This window comes from Nomascus leucogenys, chromosome 2, assembly GCF_006542625.1.
Source record: "Nomascus leucogenys isolate Asia chromosome 2, Asia_NLE_v1, whole genome shotgun sequence".
NCBI classification, from domain to species: Eukaryota; Metazoa; Chordata; class Mammalia; order Primates; family Hylobatidae; genus Nomascus; species Nomascus leucogenys.
In genome coordinates, this window is record NC_044382.1 from 77496129 (window position 1) to 77513900 (window position 17772).

At 47.3% G+C, this 17772-nt stretch overlaps 1 protein-coding gene across 1 annotated transcript in view; it reads right to left on the reverse strand.

Moving 5' to 3' along the window:
- Positions 1-17772, reverse strand: part of KIAA0556 (KIAA0556 ortholog) — a 234233-nt gene that overhangs the window by 78758 nt on the left and 137703 nt on the right. Inside the window, exons 9-12 of the mRNA XM_030799359.1 lie at positions 6968-7140; positions 5879-5944; positions 3742-3848; positions 1415-1517 (exon numbers count right to left, since the gene is read on the reverse strand). Of these exons, the coding sequence (XP_030655219.1) occupies positions 1415-1517; positions 3742-3848; positions 5879-5944; positions 6968-7140 (449 nt within the window). The remainder of the gene's footprint in view (positions 1-1414; positions 1518-3741; positions 3849-5878; positions 5945-6967; positions 7141-17772) is intronic.

Below are 17772 nucleotides of genomic sequence, written 5' to 3' on the forward strand. Positions count from 1 at the left end.
GGTGGATCACGAGGTCAGGAGATCGAGACCACGGTGAAACCCCGTCTCTATTAAAAAAATACAAAAAATTAGCCAGGCGCGGTGGCGGGCGCCTGTAGTCCCAGCTACTCTGGAGGCTGAGGCAGGAGAATGGCGTGAACCCTGGAGGCAGAGCTTGCAGTGAGCCAAGATCGTGCCACTGCACTCCAGCCTGGGTGATAGAGCGAGACTCCGTCTCAAAAAAAAAAAAAAAAGAAAATGGAGGCCAGGTGTGGTGGCTCACGCCTTTAATCCCAGCACTTTGGGAGGCCGAGGCGGGTGGATCACTTGAGGCCAGGAATTAGAGACCAGCCTGGCCAACACAGCAAAAACCCGTCTCTACTAAAAATACAAAAATTAGCGGGGCATGGTGACGCATGCCTGTAATCCCAGCTACTCAGGCGGCTGAGGCAGGAGAATAGTTTGAACCTGGGAGGCAGAGTTTGCCATGAGCCGAGATGGTGCCACTGCACTCTGGCCTGGGTGACAGAGCAAGGCCCTGTCTAAAAAAAGAAAGAAAGAAAGAAAGAAAATTGAATCACCGTTAATCCTACCACTCTGATGCCACAGTTCCCTTTTGTATTTTGTGTCCTGGCTCCATCAACACACTTATATGGCCACATCTTTGTGTGGTTGTTGCAATCATTTTGGACTCGAAGATTAACATCACCTTTTACAGTTGGGCTGATATCTCTAACGTTTCCTGTCTGCATCGTCTCGTAACGATAGCTTCCATCCTTTTATACTACTGCATCATGCTGATGTATCATACTTTCCTGATTAACTCCATTGTTATGAGACATTTAGGTTTTAAAAAAATGTCTTCCCTACTTCCAATAATTCTATAACAGACATCTTCCTGCCTCTAGCTTTTTGGTTCTGTGGGGTGATTTCCTTAGATAAGGAAGTGGGATTGTGGGGCGGAAAGACATAAGTGTTTCTCAGGCTCTTCCTAAGGTCAAGCATTCTGTTTTCCAAGAGGGTTTCACCTGTTTATACAGCTGCCTGCCATGTATGTGGGACTGCCACAGCTTTATTGTAACCTTGCTAGCACTAGAGGTTATCATCAGAAATAATTTGTCAATTCAGAGCACAAATGGGACATTTAGGTTGCTGTAATTTGCATTTCTTGATTTTCCTATGGGCTTCCACGCTATTTATATTTCCTCTTGTGCAGACAGGCTTCTCTCTGCTGAAACTTCTGGCCCACATCTTCCTTTCTCTGCCCCTGCTCTTCATCATATATACCTCTGTGTGCCAGGGAGGGGGGGTGGGTGGAGACACAGGCAGAGAGATGCTCATTTAACCACTGTCAGAGCAATCCCCACCGATGCGAAATGACTGTTCTGAGGGAACTTCCTGAATGTACAACTGAAAATCAAGTCAAGGCTCTCACCTCTGCTTCTGATACTTGCTCCTTGGTTGGTGAAACCACCCTGCCGAGATGGGCAGAGTCACTTTCGAGGGCCTGGAGGACTTTCAGAAGCTTCTGCTGTTGTCTGAAATGGGATTTGGTTTTAGCAAGCAGGAAGTAGTAAATGATACACAAAAGAGAACATTCCAATCCAAAGTGCCACACTGACATTTCCTTCTCGGGGATAGGAAATGATTTGAAGAGGAAGTATGCACTCTGTATCCAGTTCAAAGGCAAGGGCAGGCTTGCTGTTTTTCTCCCTTTATAAATGGCTACACAGTTAGTGATGGAATCAGAGCCCAGCTGGGGAAACACTGCTGGGGCAACGTGGCCAGCTGACCTCCCTAAGCTTAGAACTTGAGAGTCAAGAGCAGGGGTCAGCCGAACTAAGGCCTATGGGTCAAATCCAGCCCGCGACCTGTTTTTGTATAGCCTGTGAGCTAAGAATGGTTTATGTTTTTAAAAGGTTGTACAAAGAAACAAACTATAACAACAACAACAACAACAATAACAACAACAAAACCAACCACAAAGCATATTTACTATTTGGCCATTTATAGCAACAATTTGCTGACTCCTGGGCTGGAGATCTGCTCTGCTCCTCTTGTTTCTGAGGACATGGCATTCTAAACCCAGCAGAGCGTGCCTTCATCATTTGCAAACATGCCCACGTGTGCAGTTTAAGTCTGGGTACCCCCAAGACCCTGAAGCACAAAAGGATCTTGATGCCGAGGAACGAGGCGTTTGGTGGAGTGCATGCTGCTTGTAATAAAACTGCATCAGATGTAAAATATCCTCATGGCGCAGCCTTTTCTTTCTTTTTTTTTTTTTTTGAGATGGAGTTTCGCCCTTGTTTCCCAGGCTGGAGTGCAATGGCACAGTCTCGGCTCACTACAACCTCTGCCCCTGGGGTTCAAGCAATTCTCCTTCCTCAGCTTCCTGAGTAGCAGGGATTACAGGTGCTCGCCACCGTGCCCGGCTACTTTTTGTATTTTTAGTAGAGATGGGTTTTCCCCATGTTGGCCAGGCTGGTCTCAACCTCCTAACCTCAGGTGATTTGCCCGCCTGGGCCTCCCTAAGTGCTGGGATTACAGGCATGAGCCACCGCACCCAGCTGTGGCCTTTGTACATGCAGGAGAATCTGCGAGTTCTTATTATGGTCACAATGGTACATAGCCCTGATTTCCACCTGGGTCCTGGAGAGTCTTAAAGGAATGGATGGCGCTGCCTTTAGCCTATTCAGTTTTCCTGTAAGTTATAACAAAGGGCTCCCTCTAGGTGGACACAGACCTGGAGGGCACACAGCTTGGCTAGTGAATTCCTTCTTCATGCAGAAAAACCACCACCCCCTTTCTGGGCTGATGCAGCCCCAGGCCAGACCCTCAGCTTAGTAACCAGCACACAGGCTGAGTTTCAGCCCTTTCTCACCTCTCAGCCAGGCACTTTGCACAGTGCACAACATGCACAGCTGTGCAGTGGCCCTCGGAGTGTGTCTGTGTGCCGTGGCATGCCAGAAACTACAGGCTCTCAGCCTGGTGCATCTTTCTGAAGATCTATTTTGTCTGAAGACTAGAGGGAAGGCTTTATTTTGATAATAAAACCTGACAGTTCCAATAACTGCTGCTACATGTTAATGGAACAGAATGCTGAGTTTGAACAAACTTTTAATAGAGAAAAGGAGCTTTGAAGGATGCTGCTGTGGGCCAACCTCGCCCCCTAGACCAGCTGGGGAACAAGTTTAACACCCTGTGCTGCATGGTGTATTCTACTGGAAACCTGGAGAAGGTTCAAATTCTACACAGGTTGGGGCCAAACTGACCAAGATAAGAGCCATATGCCTAAAAGAAATCAAGTCAATTTGAGTGCTTTAGGGGTGGTGGGGGAGACAGAATATAGTCTAAAGGAATAGTTTAACAGAGTTTGGGGCCAGGTGTAGTGGCTCACGCCTGTTTGGGAGGCCGAGGTGGGTGGACTGCTTGAGCCCAGGAGTTGGAGACCAACCTGGGCAATATTGTGAGACCCTATCTCTACAAAAAAGTACACAAATTAGCTGGGTGCAGTGGCACACACCTGTGATCCCAGATACTCAGGAGGCTGAGGCTGGAGGATCATTTTAACCCAGGAGTTTGAGGCTGCAGTGAGCTGTTTGTGCCACTGCACTCCAGCCTGGGCAACAGAGCAAGACTCCGTCTCAAAGAAAGAAATAAGGGGTCTGAAAAAACATAGGAAAAGCAAAGAACCCTCATGAAGAAGATCCCCATGGCTGCACTGCTAAAGGGTTTCGGGTGTGGCCTCAGCCTTAGTAGTACCTGCTTCCCAGAAGTCCAATTCTGTCCATGGCCTGGTTGATGGCTCTGGCTCCCCCTGCTGCCCTGGCCGGCTCCTGAGTAGTGGTCGCCGTGGTGATGGGAAGCAGCTGAGGATGGAAAGGCTTATTAAACAGATGTCTCAGGCAACACTCCTGGCCTAAGACACAGCAGGGTCATGGTCAAGGGCAGGCATGCTCAGTCTGACAGTCCCTTTGTAGAAAACAGGAACAGGAATGTGAGGGTGACAGCAACTGCCTGGAGCTTCTATCTAGAACCCCTCACACCATCTCAGCTTCCGATGACCAGGGCGCCCCTAGGAAACAATCCACTTCAATGAGCTACTGGAAACCTTCTCTTATCAAAATGCTTCACTGGCCAGACGCAATGGTTCATGCTTGTAACCGTAGCATTTTGGGAGGCTGCGGCAGGAGGATCACTTGAGCCCAGGAGTTTGAGGCTGCAGTAAGCTATGGTCGTGCCACTGCACTCCAGCCTGGGTGACAGAGTGAGACACTGTCTCAAAAAAAAAAAAAAAAGAAAAGAAAATCCTCTCACCATCTCAACCAAGCCCCTGTTCTGCTTTGTACAAAGTAAGCAGACTCTGAAGAATTCCAGTAACAGCATTAGGCCCTTTCACTTTTAATTCTCTGAGCCTTTTCCCCTTCTTTTTCATTTATCATCGACGCTAAAAATGTGCCCTGCTGTCCATCTGCAGACGATTTTAGTCCCCGGAATCTCTGTGGGTCAGGAATTAGGTCATTCAGAAATTCTGGACCTGGGCAGTTACTGCAGGGCCTGTCAGAAACACAGGCTAGCGACAGACGAGAATGATGGGAACTGGCAGGACAAGTGGCAGCAATGCAAACAGCAAACAGCTCCAGTGCTCTGGGGTGTGACATGCACACACTGTCCCACTTGGGCTCTGTCTCCATCTGCTTCTCCCGTCCCCGCCTCCCCACCTCACAAAGGGCTTCTTCCTGCTCCTTGATCAGGCTGGGCTCATTCGCACCTCAAATCTTTTCCCCTGTTCCTTCCATCTGGAATGCTGTTCCCCGTTGTTGGTGCCTTCCGAACAGGCAGGGCTCAGCTCAGATGGGACATGCCTTCCAAGGGGCACCCAGGACCACCCTGTCAGCAGCAGCCACCACCCCACACCCTGTCATTCTCTCACATATTAGCAGCTGTGATTGTCATCGCTCTCTGACTTCACCCTGTTTATGTATGGTTTTATTTGCTGTTGCCTGTAAGCTGCATGGGGCTGGGGCTCATCTGTCTCAGTTGCCTCTGTATTCTGAGCACACGGCACAGACTTGTGTATAACCAAGCAAAGACGGTCCTGGGCATTTTATTAATTCACGTCCTTATTTGCTGGGACCAAATTTGCTGAGATACACTTAATTGACCTAGCTAGATACAGATAAAAAATTTATTTATTCAAGGTACTAAGATCTGTTTTTGCATTGTCTTGTCAATAAATAGAAATATAGATCAGGCGTGGTGGCTCACACCTGTAATCCCAGCACTTTGGGAGGCTGAGGTGGGTGGATCACTTGAGGTCAGGAGTTCGAGACCAGCCTGACCAACATGGTGAAACCCTGTCTCTAGTAAAAATACAAAAATTAGCCAGGCGTGGTGGCGGTGTGCCTGTAATCCCAGCTACTTGGGAGGCTCAGGTGGGAGAATCACTTGAACCCAGGAGGCAGAGGTTGTAGTGAGCTGAGATCACACCGCTGCACTCCTGCCTGGGCGACAGAGTGAGACTCTGTCAAACTAAACTAAACTAAACTAAACTAAACCAAACTAAACTAAACTAAAGTAAACTAAACTAAACTAAAAACTAAACTAAACTATAAATAAATAAATAAATAAATAAATAAATAAATAAATAGAAATATGACAACAGTTTGAGTCAGCAGGCCTGGGTGAGTTCTGGCTTCAACTCGTGACCTTGGGTAAGCCACGCCAGCCCCGGTCTCCCTATCTGTGAAATGGGCAGCATGACACCAGTGCTCAGGGCACACAGTGAGGACCTGGTAGGACAGTGTGAAGGAAAGCGCCCTGGAGGCCATCAGGCTCCTCCATGTGGAGGCTATGCACATGCGTGGGGCTTTGTCATTCATCTCTGCCTGGCACTGACCTCAAGGGTCTCTTCCTTCTCCTCCAGCAGACTGGTCCATGGTTTTGCTGGTGGTCCCTCTGCATCCTGGAAGGATGTGATCACATGATGTGATGTTGGAACAAAGCCATTCACTCCATGCTGTTCACAGAAAGATGAGGGCACAGAAAAGGGCAGGGACCTTCTCAAGCTACCATAGATGTAAAGTTCAGGGGCAAGGTCAGAGGTCTGGGAACACAGACAATAGGTGCTGCTCGATGGATGCCCCAAAGAGCAGCCCCGAGATAGAGCCTGGGGAACAACCGGTGCTGGTGACAGGGCCCTGGGCTTGCAGGTGGGAAGACCTCGGCCACTTCCAAAGATGTGATCACCTCGTCCTTGAGAGAAGCAGGCCACCTTGCTTCTCTGGGTAGCAGTGGCCACATCTGTGAAGTGAGGCAATGAAACCAGCGCTGCCTGTTTCAGGGCTACTGTGAGCATCAGGGGGACAAGCTAAGAAAAAGGGTTTCAACAGGCGACTCACAGACCAAGCTTCTGAGAAAGGATGTGCACACCAAGCGATACCCAACGCCTCCAGCTCCCCAAGGTCCCTGCCCTACCCACCATTTATCCTCCTGTTGGCTGCTCAAAGCTGAAGGCAGCAGGCGGAAACTCAAACCCCTGCGGGCCCAGAGAGGTTTCGCGAACAAGTGAAGTGGGCCACGGGCAGGACAATAGGGAGCAGTCACCACTGCAGAGGCCTGAAGGGCCCATGCTCGGGAATGAGACCTTTGCTGGGAAGCCAGAGCTTGTTGTGGACTCCATTCTTCACTGACCCACCAGTTTGCAACCCTGGTCTAAGGTATCCAGGGTTTGCAGGGAAATCAGTGAGGACTGGAGGCAGATTAGCACCCAGCTTAGGCTTTGTGAAATAAAGAGCTAAAAGAAGGCGGAAGAAATGGGAGCCTTAGCAGGTCAGAGGGTGACTGAACAGCGGAAACACGGATGAGTCTGGGGTCAGCGATGCCCACTACACCTCCCTCTTCTGCCCACTTGCTCTTCTCAACTGCAGCTCAGACACTGCCCAGTCCAGGGAGCATCCCCCGGTTCCTCTCCCAGCCCGGAGCGCACCTGCAGTGGGCTGGCCGGCTGCTCGGCCTTTCTGCTGAGGAGCGCCCTCTGCAGGGCCGCGTTCTCCACCTGGATGGCTCGGAGCACAGCAGAGGCGTCTTCCTCTGGGTCCTCAGCCTCGCAAAGAGTTTTGCGGGTTGCAGACAGGGGTCTCTCTCGCCGGCTTCCAGGTCCTGAGGGCAGAAGACAGGGGGACGTTCCTTTAGATTATATGCTCGGATTGCAGCTCAAAATCTATTAGACCCCAATTGAGGAACATTCTATAAAACAACTGGCCTGTACTCTCCAAAAATGTCAAGGCCATAAAAGAAAAAGAAAACGGTTCCAGATTACAGGAGACTATGCAGACACTGCTGAATGCAGTGGTGGCCCTGGGGGGACTTGGTCCTGGGGAGGGAGCAGTGCTGTAAAGAACATTATTGTGGCAACTGGGAAAATTCAAATACAGTCTATGGCTTAGACAGTGGTATTCTATTAATGCTAAATATCCTGAATTTCGTTAGTGTACTGTGGTTATGTATAATGAATGCCCTTGTTTTTAGGAGATATATATAGCAGTGTTCGGGGTAAAGGGGAATGATGTCTGCCACTTAATTTCAAATAGCTTACAAACACACACACACACAGTTCAGGAGTAAAGGGGAATGACGTCTGCAACTTCATCTCAAATAGTTTACACACATACATGAACACACACACATGCACATGCACAAACACAGTTCAGGGGTAAAGAGGAATGATGTCTGCAACTTCATCTCAAATATTTACACACACACACACCCTCTATCGATCGATTTATCTATAGTTATGTAATTTAATTTACAGATCAATACATGATAGCAGGCATACACATATGTGTGTGCATAATATTTCTGTATAAATATATAATTTTTATAGAATTATATATATAATTTTTGTATAATTATACATAATTTTTATATAATTACATATATATATAGAATATAAAGCAAAAGCAATTGGACTAAAATGTTAATTGGTGAATCTGGGTATGTGGGTGAAGGGTGGAAGTGTTAGTGTACTATCCTTACAATGTTACTTTAAGTTTAAAATTGTATCAGGACATGCAGCCAACAAGCATATGAAAAAATGCTTGACATCACTAATCATTAGAGAAAAGCAAATCAAAATCACAAGGAGATGCCATCTCACACCAATCAGAATGGCCATTGAAAAGTAAAAATCTAACAGATACTGGCGAGGTTGGAGATTAAAGGGAATGCTTATACACTGCTGGTGGGAGTGTAAATTACTTCAGCCATTGTGGAAAGCAGCATGGAGATTCCTCAAAGAACAAAAACAGAATTACCATTTGACCCAGCAATCTCATTACTGGGTATATACCCAAAGGAATATAAATCATCCTACCATAAAGACACATGCACATGTCTGTTTGTCTAGCACTATTCACAATAGCAAAGACATGGAATCAACCTAAATGCCCATCAACACTAGACTGGATAAAGAAAATGTGGAGGCCGGGTGTGGTGGCTCACACCTGTAATCTCAGCACTTTGGGAGGTCGAGGTGGGTGGATCACCTGAAGTCAGGAGTTCGAGATCAGCCTGTTCAACATGGTGAAACCCCATCTCTAATAAAAATACAAAAGTTAGCTGGGCGTGGTGGCAGGCACCTGTAATCCCAGCTACTTGGGAGGCTGAGGCAGGAGAATCGCTTGAACCCAGGAGGCAGAGGTTGTAGTGAGCCGAGATCGCACCATTGCACTCCAGCCTGGGCAACAAGAGTGAAACTCCATCTCAAAAAAAAAAAAAAAAAAAAAAAAGAAGAAGAAGAAAATGTGGAATACTACAGAATACACCACGGAATACTATACAGCCACAAAAAAGAATGAGATCGTGTTCTCTGCAGCAACATGGATGAAACTGAAGGCCATTATCCTGAGCAAACTAACACAGGAACAGAAAACCAAATATCGCATGTTCTCACTTATAAGCTAAACAATGAGAACACACGGATACTAGCAGGGGAACAACAGACACTGAGGTCTATTGAGGGTAGAGGGTGAGAGGAAGGAGAGGACCAGAAAAAATACCTATCAGGTACTATGCTCATTACCTGGGTGATGAAATTATCTGTATACCAAATCCCTGTGACATGCAGTTGACCTGTATAACAAATCTGCACATGTATTTCTGAAACTCAAAGTTAAAAAAATAAAAATAAAAAATAAAATTGTATCCAAACAAAAAGTTATTTAAAAAATTAACTTTCTTACAGAATACCTGTAAAGAATAATACATAATGTTAGGAAGAAGGATGGGTATTTTGCAATATTATTGCTTTTTTCTGTTTTGCTTTTGCATGGGTAACAAGAATTACAAAGTAATAACACCCCAATTTAAGAAAACAAGTATTGCAAAGTTGCAGTTGATTCTGGAAGTTCCCATGAATGGAAAGATAGTTTTATAAAATATACAGTGATATAAAAGAAGCACCTAATAAAACTAAGCATCTAATAAAATAAGTTATGGTACACCTACCCAACAGAGTACAATGACGCTCTAAAAAGAAAAGAATATTAAAATGCCTGCAGATAAAATTATATGAAGGCTTCCATTTGCTTCCTAAAAATCTGGGGAATGGGTAGGGGTGATGATGAAATGAAATTGGCTGTAAATTGATTATTGCCAAGGGTGGGTAATGGATGGATACATTGGGGCGGGGAGGGGAGGTCACTGTAACATCCTCTCAATTATTTATGTTTGGATTTTTTTCATATTAAAACATACTCCATTAAAATATAGAACTGCTCCAAATATTTCTTTGGGGTGCTTAAAGAGTTTACTTACTGAATCTCAACCCTTGGGGAAATATTTATCTGTGCCAGGCTCTGTTCTTGGCACTGGTGACACAGCAGTGACCAGAGATACCAAGTCCCCCACTCACATGGTGAGAGACCATAAGCTGGAGAAATAATAAATTTAAAACACAGTGTTTGATGTGGAAACTGACATGAAAAACCATGCAAAGCAGATCGGGATAAGGGAGATCTGGAGTGTGGGTATCAGGGGCAGAGAGAGCCTCGCAGAGGACCAGGGAAGTGTGCTCCAGGCACGAGCGCAAAGATGGGAGGCGTGTGATGTGTTCTCGGAGCAGCCAGGTACCCACGGGGCTGGAGCAGAGCCAGCAGGGGTATGGGTTGACAAAAGGCCTGAAAGGGGTTGAGGGAGGGCAGGTCATGCAGGGCCTTGAAGGGCACTGTAAGGCCCATGGTCTGAGGGAAATGGGGAGCCACTGAGGAATTCAGAGCAGAAGACCAGATCTGATGTAGGGGTGGAGTGGAGAAGAAACTGAAAGGAGGTGGGGGTGAAAGCAGGGAGATGGTCAGGGGCTACTGCAGTTGTCCAGGAGACAGGAGGCAACAGTGGTGGAGGAGGGGACACAGAATGTGGTCAGATTACAGGCATCTGCCAGAGACAGAGCCAACAGGACTTCCTAACAGTCCAGCTGTGGATGGCAGAGGAAGAGAGGAGTTACGGGTGACTCCACGGGTGATGGCTTAAAGTGGAAGATGGGATTGCTTTCGGCTGAGCTGTGGACAAGTGTGGGTGGAGGAAGTTTGGGAGGAGCAGAGGGCTCAGTTTGGGACAAGCTGGGTTCAAGATGTGAGTGTGGCACCGGAACAGAGCTGTTGAGTTGACCTGTGCATGCAGGAATCCAGAGTTTGAGAGAGAGTCTAGACTGGAGATGTAAATTAATTAATTAATTAATTAATTTATTTATTGTGGTAGGGTCTCCCTTGTTGCCCAGGCTGGAGTGCAGTGGTGCAATCTCGGCTCACTGCAACCTCCACCTCCCAGGTTCAAGCAATTCTTGAGCCTCAGCCTCCCGAGTAGCTGGGGCTACAAGCACGCGCCACCATGCCCGGCTAATTTTTGTATTTTTTGTAGAGACAGGGTTTCACCATGTTGCCCAGGCTGATCTCAAACTCCTGGACTCAAGTGGTCCACCCACCTCGGCCTCCCAAAGTGCTGGGATTACGGGCATGAGCCACTGTGCCTGGCCTGGAGATGTCAATTTTACATAGGCAACTGGATTGGATCATTTAAGGGTATCAAAGATTGGTATTAATGTTGGCCTATAACAAACTAATGAAATTTACAGGTATGACGTCTTGGGGGATCTATGTATACTTCTGAGCTGGTGCAAGGCTTTCTGAAAAACAGCATGCTTCCATTTTCAGGACCTTAGTAAACCATCGGCTGTTGATTATTAAGGGCTCCTGTCGAAGCACTTGACTCTTGCTATGCCCCATTAGAACGCTGTGTCTGAATGTTTGGGTGGCAACATCAAGAATGTCACTGGCAGGAGAAGGCAGGAGACATCCGGAGGCTCTACTGGGCTGCTTTCCAGGATAGCCAGGCACTGGGCTGATGGGGATGATGGTGGGTTTTTATGGGAATGCTAAGCTAAAATGAAGGAATAGCAAGTTCTGCCAGGCACCCAAGAAAGGGGCTGTGAGTGCGAATGCCCCAGGAACCATCTTAGTGTCACTGAATGCCAGGGGCCGGAGTGCCACTGAATAGAAGCCACCTCCCAGCTCCAGCCAATGCTTGCCTTATAGGACTGTGCTCCTAGTGTTACCAAATGCTTTTTTCCCCCCAAGAAAAGTAGCATCTGAAATTTATGTGAAATCCCCTGAATTTTATTTGTTCATAATGTATTCCAGTTTTTAAGAAATGTCGTGAGGGCCAACAGAACCCACCGGCTGTTCTCGTACAGGCCAGGGCACGTCCCAGCTGCTCCCTGAGAAGGGTAAAGGCACCCGGAGAAACCTTCACGGCACCTGTGGATGGCTGCTCTGCGCAATGAACATCAAGTGGGGCTAGGCACAGTGGCTCACGTATGTAATTCCAGCACTTTGGGAGGCTGAGGCGGATGGATCACCTGAGGTCAGGGGTTCAAGACCAGCCTGGTCAATGTGGTAAAACCCTGTCTCTACTAAAAATACAAAAATTAGCCAGGCATGGTGGTGGGCGTCTGTAATCCCAGCTACTCAGGAGGCTGTGGCAGGAGAATCGCTTGAACCCGGGAGGCAGAAGTTGCAGTAAGCCGAGATCATGCCACTGCACTCCAGCCTGGGCCACAGAGCGAGACTCCATCTCAAAAAAAAAAAAAAAAAAAAAAATCAAGCAGGCCATTTTCCGACTTTGATGTACTGTCTCTTGTCATCATCCCTGATGCTGCTCCTGAGGACAGAGAGGTAAGAAGCTGCCAGACATGTGAGCCAGGGATTCTGCTCGCCCACTGGAGGCTTCTTTGCCCTTCTCATCTGTCACTTGGCCTGCTGGGCAACAGGAGAGATGAGAAAGTAAAACAAACACGGGCTGAGAATGAGGTCTGGAAGAAGCTCTGTTTAGCAAGCTGTGTTGCAGATTCTTATCGTTATGGAAACAAGCAACAGGTAAAAGGATGGCGAAGACCTCACCAGTATCTTCCTTACTCAGTGCAAAAAGGATCAGGTTCCTGAAATAGCCAGGAGGACCAGAAAAAGGAGTGAAGGAAGCTGAAGGATGTGGTTTTGAGCTATACTGGAGCTGAAGCCAAAACACCCCAAAGTATAGACACACCCTCGCCCCTAATGCGGAAATGGGTTATCCACAAAATCAAAGGTACTTCGTTACCAGGCTTACGACCTGCACTATGCTGTGAGCTTCTTTGCTTGAGTGAGATGCTGCTCTTGGTGTGGGGGCACAGGGGTTGGAGGAACAGGCACACTTTCTGCCCTCACTGACCTCGTAGTCACAAAGCAGAGACAGACACGGGTCAGGTACATGCAGAGGGTAAGGGGCTGCTCATGACGGGAGGGGACGCACTGTCATTTGAGATGTACCATCTGGGAAGAGGATATCTGAGTGGGAACATGAAGGCAGTGAGCCCTGGGAATACCCTGCTGTTCCCTCCGCCTGGAACAGCAGGTGCCAAGGCCCTGCTAGGTCAAGCTCAGCACACTGAGGAGTGGCAAGGGGGCTGGAATGGGGGGCAAGGGGAAGGATGGTTAGCAACGAGGGTGGAGAGGTTGCGGGCTCAGTTCTTGTAGAGCCTCAGCTACTTCATGAGGTCAGACCCATCTTGTTGACTGTTACATCCCTGACACCTGGCATTATTTATAATTTTTGCTAAATAGATGGATGAAAAATGACTTAAACCCCAAACCTTGTAAATCTAAGTATTTGTGAATATCACCCAACCACATGGTTCCATCATCTGTAGCAAAGCACAGTTGAAAAACTCAAGCTCCCTTTAGACCCTATAGACAATTCCATAAATAAGGGACCAAGTTCTGTCAAAGCTAAATAAATGCGCCAGCTCCTGACACATGGGGTGCATACACTAGCGTTGGTAGAAGGCTTGGGCAGCACCAGGACAAGCAGAACCTGAAATTCACAAGCTCATTCACCATTTCCCGCATGGAGCACTTATAAAATTTGCCTAAAAAGAACCATGTGGTGACCCTTATCTTTTTACTGCCAATCTTTGTGCAAGAACCTGTTCCTCTTGTGCCTCATCAGTCTGGGGCTGGGATGGAACAAGGGGCCTCTGAGATAGCTTGGAAGCTTGTCTCATGACCTGTGAGCAGGCGGGACAATCTGTCCTTGGCTGCTGCAGTCCTATGCTCACTTCTTCTTGGACAAGGAGATTCACAAAGGCATCTTTCTCCAGTAGAGACCAGTTTTAACTGCACAGACCCTTTTGCCCCTGAGTGTCTTTCATTTGGGAGGAAATGCTCCTCCAGCAACATGATCATCAGGTGCTGCCTGTGCCCTTTGAGTCATATCATGCTAAGAAGATGTTTTTAAAAATTAAATCACCCTTTCTCCAAGTGAAGGTCAACGCTGCAGCTCCACTACCAGAGCTTTTCCCATCCTGGCTTTCCAGAACCGTCCTACACGGCACCCGAGTTCTCCAAAATCACGTTCCCTCTGTGTACTCCCTCACACTGCATGCAAGTGCGCACGAGGTAACCACCTTTTAATTCTTTTTGATGCTCTCATCGCTCACTTGGGCGAATGCTAGCCTGAATACCCCCTGATGGTGGATTTATTCCCATCACAGATCTAGAGAACGGTGGATCTATTCACACAGTCCATTTGTGCCACCAGCAAAAGCCAAATTGCACATTTTAACTTCTTCCAAACTGCTCTTTTCTGCTTGAGAGCCATCCCTCTTCCAATAACGTCGCTTTCTCTTCACTTCACCAGTGTTTGGCTTTCCTCTCTCTCACAGAGAAACAAAAGGTACATCAATTCAGGAAATTTACCATGAATGCAACACATGTCACACAGAAGACGTGAGGGCATGAGGCTGCCGGTCGGCTCACCAGCCACCAGCTGTGACTTGAAAAGCTCAAATTCAGAGTCTCAGCAAAATTACCCCTTACTACATGCAAGGGGCCTTGGAGGTCACCTGGGAAGCCACAGAAATGGCGAATATGAAATTTAAGGACAACAAGGGTCTATTATAGCAATCATAAACTGGCAGCCCACAGGCATAACCTGCCTACAGAGATGTATTGTGTCACTTTCACCTTTTTAGAAAAATTGAAAATAGATGCTAAGCTCAAAAAAAAAAACAAAAAACAAAAAACAAACAAACAAAAAACCCAAGGAAATCTACCTGAAAATTGGGATTCCTGGCATCTCCTGAGAAGTAATACCATTTGGCAACCCTGGAACGGTATTCATACATGGGAACCATTGGCTGGAGCTGGGTGATGGCGCCCCCTTTCGACGGGGCCGAAGTGCTCCAGTTTCCACAGTGCACCCCACTCCCTGTGGTCACATGCCTGGTAGGCCTTGAAACTGTACACTATGTTGTGTGGCAAAAAGTCCAGGGAAATGGTAGACGTAGCCTTGTTTTGTCTTCAGATGTCCATACTCACTTCTAAAAGCCAAGAGGGAGGTGGGGAAGGGAGTGTGTACCCTGGGACAATGTTCTAGGCCTGAGTGCTCCAAAGCCTCCACGCATTTCAAAATTGGCCAACGTTATCAGGCTACCTGCTTCCTATGTCATCGGAAACTGCAACAAGTGGCCACGAATTCCTCCCACCCCTGTATGTGAACCGCTGCAATGTGGTTTTGCAGCATTTTCCATTAGGAGGTAGTGTCTGTTTCTCTAGCTGGGCTTGGCCTGGTGGCTTTCATTTTATTTTTATTTATCTATTTATCTATCTATCTATCTATCTATCTATCTATCTATCTATCACCTATCTATCTATCTATCTATCTATCTATCTATCTATCACCTATCTATCTATCTATCTATCATCATCTATCTATCATCTATCTATCTATCTATCTGAAATGCGGTCTCACTCTGTCACCCAGACTGTAGTGCCATGGAATGAGTACAGCTCACTGCAGCCTTGACTTCCCTGTGCTCAAGTCATCCTCCTACCTCAGCCTCCTGTGTAGCTGGGACCACAGGCATGCACCACATCACCCAGCTAGTTTTATTATTATTATTATTATTTGTAGAGATGAGGTCTCACTTTGTTGCCCAGACTGGTCTTGAACTCCTGGGCTCAAGTTATCCTCTCGCCTCGGCCTCCCAAAGTGCTAGGCTTACAGGTATGAGGCACTGCAGCCGGACTTGCCTGGTGACTTTCTTTGGCTAACAGAACATCAGCAATCACGACCAAGCAGTCTTTAAAAAGCACCCAGGCATGGGCTTGTCCTCTCTTGCTGCCCTGAGATCACCAGTGCCAGAGAATAAGACTCTATGGGTCTTATGGGCTGTCCTAGCCAAGGTCCTCAGGACAAACAAAACTGCCAGACATGTGAGTAAGGCTGTCCTAGACCATCTGGCCCAGCCACCTGCTAGCTCACTACAGAACAGCCCAGTCCACCCACAGACTCATGAGCAATCATAAAACGGTTGCTGTTTTAAGCCACTACATTTTGGGGTGGGTTGTCAGGCAGTAATAGCCGACAGACCTGGCTTGTTAAGGCCTGTGTTCTTCTCATCTCTAAAGCTTCTTTTGGGACTTTTCTTGATGGCAGGTGCTGTCTGCAGCCCTAACTGTCTTCATGCTGCCACTGTCTCTCCTTGAGCCCAGGAGTGCAGGTGATTTTCAAGGATAGCAATCAAGGCCCCCAGACTAAATGACTTCTACTCTTGGATGTTACAGGCCATTGCTCTACACTGCTTCTGTAGAATCTGTGGCAAAATGTCCTATGTGGTTAACTTTTTTTTTTTTTTTAGATGGAGTCTCACTCTGTCATCCAGGCTGGAGTCCAGTGGCGTGATCTCAGCTCACTGCAACCTCCACCTCCCAAGTTCAAGTGATTCTCCAACCTCAGCCTCCTGAGTAGCTGGGACTACAGGCACGTGCCACCACACCCAGCTAATTTTCATATTTTTAGTAGAGATGGGGTTCTGACATGTTGGCCAGGCTGGTCTCAAACTCCTGACCTCAAGTGATCCAGCTGCCTTGGCCTCCCAAAATGCTGGCATTGCAGGCATGATCTACACACCTGGCCATCTATGTGGTTCATTTTTATATGAAATGGATAGCAGTGGCTTTTGTCTACCTGGCACCATGATCTTCACAGCACCTATCGTTTCCTTCAGGGAATCATTCTTTCCTCACCTTTCTCAGCCTTTTGGGTGGCTATGACCCCACTCCTGGCCCTGGCTGGAGTGGATCTGTGCAGATTTGACTCCACTTCTGGCTCAGCCTGGGCCATGCCAGAATACCTCTCCCTGACCATGGAGGAGGGAGGCTGGTTCAGGAGAGAGCTGGTTCTTGAACTAAGAAAAGAACTGTCTCTTTCACCTGGGGATTGCAAAGCAGATAGTGAAGGAAGCCTGGAGCCACTGGGGGGCCATCTCTAGGCCACAAATGAAATGCCTGCCTGGTAGTAACTAGAGACATGGGTCTCAAAATGTGCTCTCTAAACCAGTAACGTCAGGATTGCCTGGGAACTTGCTAGGAATTAAAACACTTACCTCTACCTCAGACACACTGAAGCAGAAATTCTGGGATTGGGGCCCAATAATCTGATTTTTTTATATTTATTATTTTATTTTATTTTATTTATTTTATTTCATTTTATTTTTTGAGACAGAGTCTCACTCTTTTGCCCAGGCTGGAGTGCAGTGGTACGATCTCGGGTCACTGCAACCTCCGCCTCCCAGGTTCAAGCAATTCTCCTGTCTCAGCCTCCTGAGTAGCTGGGACCACAGGTGCCCACCACCATGCCCGGCTAACTTATATTTTTAGTAGAGACGGGGTTTCACTGTATTGGTAAGGCTGTCTTGAACTCCTGACCTCAGGTGATCCACCCTCCTCAGCCTCCCAAAGTGCTGGGATTATAGGTGTGAGTCACCATGTCTGGCCAATCTGATTATTTTAATTATTATTTTATTTAAGAACAAAATAGAGACAAGGTCTCACTACACCGCCCAGGCTGGTCTTGAACTCCTGGGTTCAAATGAGCCTCCTGCCTCAGCCTCCCAAAGCGCTAGGATTACAGGTATGAGCCACCATGCTTGGCCAACAATCTGTGTTTTAATTGGCTTTGCAAGTAATTCTGATGCATGTCCAAGTTTGAGAACCACTGGGCTAGAGAAGTGTAAAGCTAAATGATGAAACAGCTTCCCGAGAGACCATCTGAGCACCAGGATCCCACCATCCCTGAGGCCAAATCTACTATTCTGGAATTTTTAGGTCTGTGAGCAAGACATTCTCCTTTGTTGCTTGGGCCGATTAGGGTTTCTGTCACTTACTGTTAATGAACGCTGGCTAATATATTAGGAGTCTC